Source organism: Cynoglossus semilaevis, chromosome 6, assembly GCF_000523025.1.
Source record: "Cynoglossus semilaevis isolate Cse_v1.0 chromosome 6, Cse_v1.0, whole genome shotgun sequence".
In the NCBI taxonomy this organism is placed as follows: Eukaryota; Metazoa; Chordata; class Actinopteri; order Pleuronectiformes; family Cynoglossidae; genus Cynoglossus; species Cynoglossus semilaevis.
Window position 1 is genome coordinate 1,586,045 of NC_024312.1, and position 8,473 is coordinate 1,594,517.

Sequence of the window (8,473 nt, forward strand, 5' to 3'; positions counted from 1 at the left end):
GGGGGGGGGGGGGGGGGGGGGGGGGGGGGGAGGGGGAGGGGGGGGGGGGGCGGGGTGAGGGGTGTTGATGATGTCACTCACTGTGTTATCTCTTCTTCTGTTATCTGTCAATCACCCAGAGTCACCCATGTCTGCCACTGAAGACCCCGTGTATTCACCAGTTGGCAACGACACATGTGAGTCATGGTCACTACAGTTGGTGGGCCCTCTAGTGGTTTGTAGTGAATGATCAATAAAGGAGGAATTCAAATGGTTTTCATTTCTTTACTGCAGTAAGAGAAGGGAGACTCATGTCCGCGGTGCTGGAGCGAAGCCTGTTCTCTTTATTGCTCATTCCACTCCTAGGCCTCATATGTCTGATTGTGTGGAAGGTGAGTTGACCTTTGAACTGTGGCACAATTCTGTCTAACATCCAGAGATATGACTGTTTGTTGTCGCCGCACTGTAGCTCTTTGATCGGTGGAATTTATTACAGCTAAAGACGGCGGCCGACAGATTTGTGCAGATAAGAAAGTCTTTTTTTTTATACCCCAATAACAGATCCGATCACGGAGAACTCTGGAGGATCCGGAACAGAACCCCGCAGCAAACAGACTGTACTCAGAACCAGAATGGGCCTTACCTCCACTGGACCAAACAACAGAGAAGTAGGCTAACGCCTGTTCTTTAGTTTTACACATCAGTGGAAGAAGAACAGAACAGAATAGTCTTTATTGTCGTCCTACCACGGGACGGACAACGTCCTCCAGTCATTTGAATCAAAACAACAACTGGTTCAGCATGTACTACCACAGGTGTTGATCCTGGTTCAAACAGTAGGTGGTGGCATCACAACTAAATACAAACCTAGTCAAAGGTCATATATATATATATTTGACCCAGAAAGGACCAAGAAGACTAGGTTTAACTAAAATATATATCTAAAACTGGCAAAGATATAAATCACAGTTACCTTCAAAAACAAAACCTTTTTATTCTTGTTATTATGATTAATGATGATTATTTTATTTAATTAGTTATAGCATTATTATTATTGCTGGACGTGCTGCTGTCACAGCTGCTTATGTGAATGAATGAACGACTGATGAATGAATGGATGGATGGATGAATGAATGAATGAATGGATGGATGAATGAATGAATGGATGGATGTAACCCAGGGCTGCCCAGTCAGTAGATGATTCAAATACTAATAAAAAATAAAGATTGTTTCATATTAAATCCCTGAGTTTTTTTCCTACAGCTGCAGCTTTTTAATCAACATATAATGAATATTTTAAATATTACCAGCGTGGACACTGCTGTCCTACAGATGAATCAGTGATTCAGAGTCATTAACACACTGATCTGAGCTGAGCTCCACAGGAGGGCACTTCATGTTCATGTTCCCACAAATTACAATTTTCCACCAGACACACAAAGTATTGGTTCAACATCAGTGACGGATCCTGCGGCTCAGGTTGCGCGGCGTGGACTTGTCAGTGTGGTGTCTGAAATCTTCGGATGAGTAACGGCATCCTGGGCTCCGAACCAAACAGTTGACTGGTGTCATGTGGAAGCTTGCCGCCGATCGTTCTTCTTCCAGCTGAATCTGTGTCTGTTGTTGTTGTTGTTGTTTTTGAACTGTGACTGATACGTTTATTTCTGCCCGATCACAGGAACAAGTTAAACGTCATTGCATCAGTGTAACAGCGTCCCTCAGTCTTTCACTTGGTGAGATTTCCACAGAATATAAGACGCGTGTCATGTGAAATGTTGCTTCTCGCTGAGCTCTCAACGGCGCCCCCTCTCCTGTTTTTGGCAGGACTCCGCTCCACTTTTTCAAAGTGGTGTCCAAATGTGATGAAAAACAAACACGAGGCTGAATTCACGTGAGATCTCAGAGGTGAACAAAGGTGATTTACGACGACGGAGCAGACCAGCGCCCTCTGGTGAAATCACGCCTGCTACCATATGGATAAGCTTGCCTTTCATGTATGACTGCATTTACCGAACGCATGCTTTTGAAAGAAAGAAAAAATATATAGATATATGAATAAATACAGAAACTGTGGGGGATTCTGGAGAATTCCGTGTACGACGCCTCCGCTGGACGTTCCTGCTAATCATCACCACACCCTGCTGCTTCATGAGTTCTCAAGGGGAAAAGGCAACAGACGACAATCCAGATTATGGAGGAGAATCACGGAGGAGGTAGACGTGTGAACCGGGCACGCTGGCTGTGACCTTTTACCCCAATTAGGTCGTCCTGCTGCAGCCTGACACTGACGAGGCCGCAGGACACACACACACACACACACACACACACACACCTGTGTTATATATGTAGGTTATTGTATTTCTATCATGTTTGTGGTCTGATGTCGAACCGTCCATGCTTGGTTTGTGCCTTGATTGACTGGTGCGAGTACGTCTGTGTGAACAGGTCAAAAACACAGCAGACAGTGGAGACAACGTTACCAAGAAGATCACATCATCTTACCACCACCACCCCTCCCCCCGACCCCCCTGGCTTCAGTTCAGTCAGCTTGACCCCCGCTCACTCCTGTGAAGGGTGTGTTTGTGAACTCTCTCACCAAACATGACACACAGACCTGCAGCCTCTGGGAAACAGTTCACCTGGTAACTCCTCTGCTTGTTTCATGTGTATATGGGAAAATAGGTTGGGACTTTTCTTAGAAGATAAGAGTATATTGTGCTTAATAATTAAAATATGTGTAAAGAAGAAAAACATGTATACGACATTGGTTTTCATATAGTTCTGAGCAGCGAAACATCCGCCACAAAACTGAAAGATTCCTTTGTTTTTGTCGAGTTTTTCTTTTTTTTCTTTTATTGCAAGATGACTTTTCATCATCCCCGACTAATCTGCAGAACTGGCAGAGCAAAGGAAAACACATTTTTGTGCAGTTAACCCACAGCAACAGTGGGAGAGTATCTGAGTCGAGGACTTTTATACTCGGCTGTGTCCAACGTCTGTCAAGACACACTATCTTTGTCGGTGTAGACATTCTTTAAAGTGGTGACTTTTTCTTTTTTTGATGTGAATTGATGTGCAGTACAGTGCCCAGTATTCAGTGCAGTACAGTGCCCAGTATTCAGTGCAGTACAATACCCAGTATTCAGTGAGCAGGTACACAGGTTAGTGTAGCAATAAACCAGCTGTCATTAACAAACTGCAAAAAGAACTGCATTTCACATGAAAAACAGCAAAACTCAGTCACATCCAAGCTGTGAGATTAGATATACATATACTGTATATCTACATATATATATAGATATATAGATATATATATGTGCTGTATATTGAGGACAAAGTTATCACCTGTTCCACAAAGAGAGGACATTTTACCACAGCATTAGCTGTATTTCAAAAGTTTAATTTTTGACTTTAAACACAGAAAGTCTTAAAATAATCCATATTCAAATGCAGGCGCTCTATACTGGTTATTACACCTGGTCTGGACCATGGGATCCTATATTGTTCACACTTATACTTGTTATTACACCTGGTCTGGACCATGGGATCCTATATTGTTCACACTTATACTTGTTATTACACCTGGTCTGGACCATGGGATCCTATATTGTTCACACTTATACTTGTTATTACACCTGGTCTGGACCATGGGATCCTATATTGTTCACACTTATACTTGTTATTACACCTGGTCTGGACCATGTGATCCTCTGGTGGTCACACTTATACTGGTTATTACACCTGGTCTGGACCATGTGATCCTCTGGTGTTCACACTTCAAATGTATCAAATGTCCCTGTTATGTGAAATCGTGCTCACGTCTCATATGATAGAATGATCTGAAGGCTCGATCAGAAAGTACCTGGGACCAGTCATTTTGTCCTCATATATATATATATATATATACATATACATATATATATATATATACATATATTTATATATATATATATATACATATACATATATATATATATATGTATATGTATATATACATACACTGTGTGTGTGTGTGTGTGTGTGTGTATAATAATGGTCCCCCATTTTCCTGTCTGTCTAAGAGCCACAGGACGTCTGCAGGTTGAATACATGTGAGTTAGATCAAGTCAGTTCATCCACTGGTCAAGTTAGTGAGTGTTAGGTTAGTGAGGTGAGGTGTGGTGTGAGTGGACGGAGTGAGCAGTGACCAGTGAGTAGAGCTGAATGGATGACTGTCCCACTGTCCCACTGTCCCACTGTCCCACTGTGGTGAGTACATCAAACGGCTCTTGGCAGGAAACACGTCTGGCTGCCAAGAACAAAGCAGATATAATTATGACCCAGTTGGTATTCTGGGTGAAAACTCTACTGTATTCTGTATTTTTGTATAAATGTAAACAAACATATGAGATATGAATAAAGTACACGTATCCAACTGTTGGGTCAAGGTCTGCTGATTTGTTCTGTGAATACTCAGTACTTCAAGTGAATACTCAGTACTTCAAGTGAATACTCAGTACTCCAAAGACCCTGAGAGGGAGTTGACCGTCTGTCTCTGAATGAGCCGATGGAGGGGGAGGTTTTGGTGTTTGCTCAACACACCACAGAATTCAAACTAGCAACCATCCGGATTCAAGCTCAGTTCTTGAACGACTGGGCCGCAGAGTAGACCACCGACCACCGACCTCTCCTCAGAAAGACTGACTCGGTCTTCAGGGAAACCCCACTGTGCTCCGAGGAGAACGTCGTAAGCATAACAGAGTGTCCGTTAAATCATGAAGGAAAAGTAGTGGCTCCGTTGACCTGCGTGGAAGCTTCCACTGCTCCTGACAGGAGGTGTTTAAAGAGAGCATCTTAATATTCCCTCAGTGACCAAACGTAAGGCCGTGATAAGTGTTGGCCCTGGGTCTTAATGTGAGCTCAACTCTCAGCAACTATTTGTTTTCATGGATCATTTGACAAATTAAACCAGCAAAAACAGACGCCACGATGAAATGTGACACATTATTTTTATTCACAGTACAAACAGAAGAGTAAACCATGATGTGGTTTGACTGAAGTGTTACTACTATTTCAAACAACAGATAAAGAGTGAAATGGAAAGTCACTGTGGTTGAAGACAAATTCCTCCTTCTCCAAAGTCATGATTCTGGACTACAGAAAAAAAAAAAAGTTAATATATAACATATATATAATAATAGAAAAGAGACTTTTCTCTCATTCATGGTTTATTAGGATAATCCACTAAATGTTGAATAGTCCCGACCCACCGTATATACAAAGACACATAGATATGTAGAACTTGTCTACTGGTACGCACGTCTTCTCGTTCCTACTCTGCATTGAAATTGAATTATTTTCTTTCTTTGCTTGTTTGTCTAATACATAGGTCCATCCATCAATTTCCATCCGTTAAAGTTTCACACAGAAGCGCTGGTGTTTGTTTGGTTTGGCTGCAGTGAGACTCCCAGGCCTGTGGGAGTTTTAGAAAGTCTGCTTTTGTGTCGGAGCCAAGAACATGCATCATAGTTCTCCTCTCTGTAAACAACAGGAAGAGCTGCCTCCATTGTTCACCGACATGACTGTATAATGAATGTGCAATTGTGTGACAGAGAATAGACGTACTTGGAGCATGACTTTAGTGTAATGGACCCCGGCCACTAATACATGCTCTATATGCAGCCCACGTGGGTCAGATGTTTCCCTTCGTCACACCACGGCAGGTACAGGCAGAAAATAAAGTCGAAGAAAATCTACCAGGCATTTAAAAGTGGACACGCCATTTTGTAGAGGCCGATTGTAGACTTTTTTTTTTTTCCAAGGGTTGAATTCCAGGCTCTTTTTTTTTAATGTGGTCACATTAGTTTTAAGTTTTGAAAAGGAACACAGACACGCACATCAAAATGTGTTTTCCTGGGGAGCACTGATCCGTCTCTGAAGCACCTGCGGAGCGAGGAACTCCTGCTTGCTCAACACACCACAGCCTGCCAGAGTGGGATTTGAATCTTGGTCCTCTGAGAACAAGCCCAGACCTGGCCACGGGTTGCCTCAAAGGAAGGTGTTCACCGCAGAAAGCCAGTAAAACAAAAATGTCCACGTGACCACAGTTGTATCTAACAGAAAACAGACGTTCTTTTCCTTCAAAGAATTAGGATTTTTCTGTCTTCTTCTTGGGCCAAACTGTTCAGTACCGTATTTTCTGGACTATAAGTCGCACTTTTTGGCTGGGATTGCGACTTTTACATTGAAATATATTATTTCACGTTTGTTATTTTCACACTGACAGCAGCTAGAGGGCACTCTAGCTGGCTGGTGCGACTTATAGTCCGGAAATACGGTACAAATTCTTCCTGTGTGTTGGTTCTCTTCAGGTACGCCACAGTTCTTCAACACTGGGTCAAGGTCATTAGGTCAAGTGGTGACCCTTAATGTATCTGTTATGGATATAAGTGTGAACGGGGGGTTGTGATTGGTTTACGCTGCCCTTGTTGTTGAAGAACGTCTGGGGTTTTGTTCCACAAGGTGGACATGGTTTACGTTCAAACAAACGTTGATTTTAGCTTCAGTGTCTTCGTCCTCCCTACAAACACCACCACCAAAGTCTTCAACTGTTTATATTTATATCGCCCCGGCTCTTGGTCGAGAACAAACACATTCTTCGTATTGTATTGTGTTTTTAGAAGATACACCCATCACGCCTCGTTGAACAACCGAGGATCTCGCGGTTCTGTGTTGATGCACGTCGGTGCACACCACACACACTGTGTCCAAATAACCGCAGACTTTATGTATTGCTTGTTGACAGAGCACCACCTCAGAGCAGGACGGGCAGCAGTAGCTCTTCCACGTTCAACACGGCCCCGTGGACGGGCTCCTCTGTTTCCACTTCACAGTCAGGAGCTTCTGCTCTCCCATCCTCAGAGTCCGACGGCTCCCAGCTGCACAAACTCAAGGAGGAAGAACATTTAGCAACCAGACCTTCCTTTGTTTTTGTGACTGTGAGCCAGCTGAACTTAGATCAGTGTGCTGTCTCTGTGTGCGAATACACTTGATGGATCAGTCCCTCATGGATGTGGCTGGGACATTTGTTTTTAATTTACTTAAAAAAAAGAAGAAGAAGAATGATCCTGAGTGTTTCCCGAAGCCAACGCTGCTTCAGAAACTGTTCACAAGAATAATTGGAAGCAAACGCTGGGTGACAGAGACTAGTTCAAGGAGAGTTATTTTAAAAATCATTCTGGAACTGACTGTGATTCCAGTCTATAAAGAACTGTTCCTGCACCTTTGTAGTCAACGCCACAGCTTGAACGTGTTGAAAGTATGTGGACGACTCCTGGAAATCTAGCAGGGCTCAAGTCCCCGGGTCACGGTTTGTCGTTTGTCGTGTATCAGGATTATAAACCATAATCTGATGTTTAATCTAAGTCACTGTTAAGGCTTTGTCGTGTGGGGTTAGTCGAGGTAAAGACTGCGTACGCCCCACGACAATGACCTCAGCCACTTGACTAAAGTGAAAACTCTTTATGTCGTCAACGTTACTGCTCTTTCAAACTGAAAATACCTTAAAAGACCTCGTAAATAGAAACCTCTCAATCTGCCCTGTCTGCTTAAACCAAGGGTAAATTCATTCAAACTGACCTTTGTCCATCGTTAGAGACTGACATTTTATCACTGACTCAAAAACAGACAACAGAGGGGTCCAGGTCAGAGGGTGCTTCAGTACTCAGACACGTGTGTGTGTGTGTGTGTGTGTGTGTGTGTGTGTGGTTATTATATGAGACCTCACTAATGGTTTCAAAGAGAGACACAGTTTCTGCGTTGGAAGACCTGGTACAACTCAGCCGTACTAGTTGTTCAATAACTACAGTACAGCGTAAGAGAAGGTCAGTGGAGGTTCACGACCCCGTGTCGGCCCCCGCCGGAACAACATTCTATGAAACACAACGATTCTGTTAGAATTAGAGTTTAGCTGCTTCATCAACACATCCTCATCACAGACCCTCGACCACGAGGTGGACAGGAAGTGAGTCCTGGAGTCATCCATGAGTCATCCAAGTCGTCAAGAGACAGTAAAGGACACACACACAGACACACACACACATCATTAATGCAAACACACACACACACAAACACATGGATTATCTCTTTTCTTGAATTCATCACAAAGCTCTTTCGTCATAACCCTTTTCTGTGGACGTCCCTCCCACTCGGTTGGTCGGTGGGTGTGGGAATCAGCACAGGACCCTAGTCACAGGTCAGGGGCTCTAAGGTTACTAATAGCCCACACCAATAGACTCGTGATCCACAGCTTGCCCTTTATGGCACTCCTCCCTGCGGCCAGAGGAGAATGCCCCCCCCCCCCACCCACCCCCCCCCCTCGTCCCGTGAGGACGTAACAGGAGGCTTATCAGCACGCTGGGCTGTGCTGTAATACTCCTGTGAAAGGGCTTTCAGGCCACCTCTCAATATTGATTTTTCTGGGCAGAAGGGAAATCGAGAAGCCCCCCCCCAACCC

General features: G+C 43.8%; 1 protein-coding gene across 1 annotated transcript in view; it reads left to right on the forward strand.

Moving 5' to 3' along the window:
- Positions 1-3,517, forward strand: part of kitlga (kit ligand a) — a 19,887-nt gene extending 16,370 nt beyond the window's left edge. The window contains exons 6-10 of the mRNA XM_008311096.3: positions 120-176; positions 274-371; positions 541-647; positions 1,658-1,712; positions 1,804-3,517. Coding sequence (XP_008309318.1) covers positions 120-176; positions 274-371; positions 541-647; positions 1,658-1,688 — 293 coding nt within the window. The 3' untranslated portion in view covers positions 1,689-1,712; positions 1,804-3,517. The remainder of the gene's footprint in view (positions 1-119; positions 177-273; positions 372-540; positions 648-1,657; positions 1,713-1,803) is intronic.
- The last annotated feature ends 4,956 nt before the right edge of the window (positions 3,518-8,473 follow it).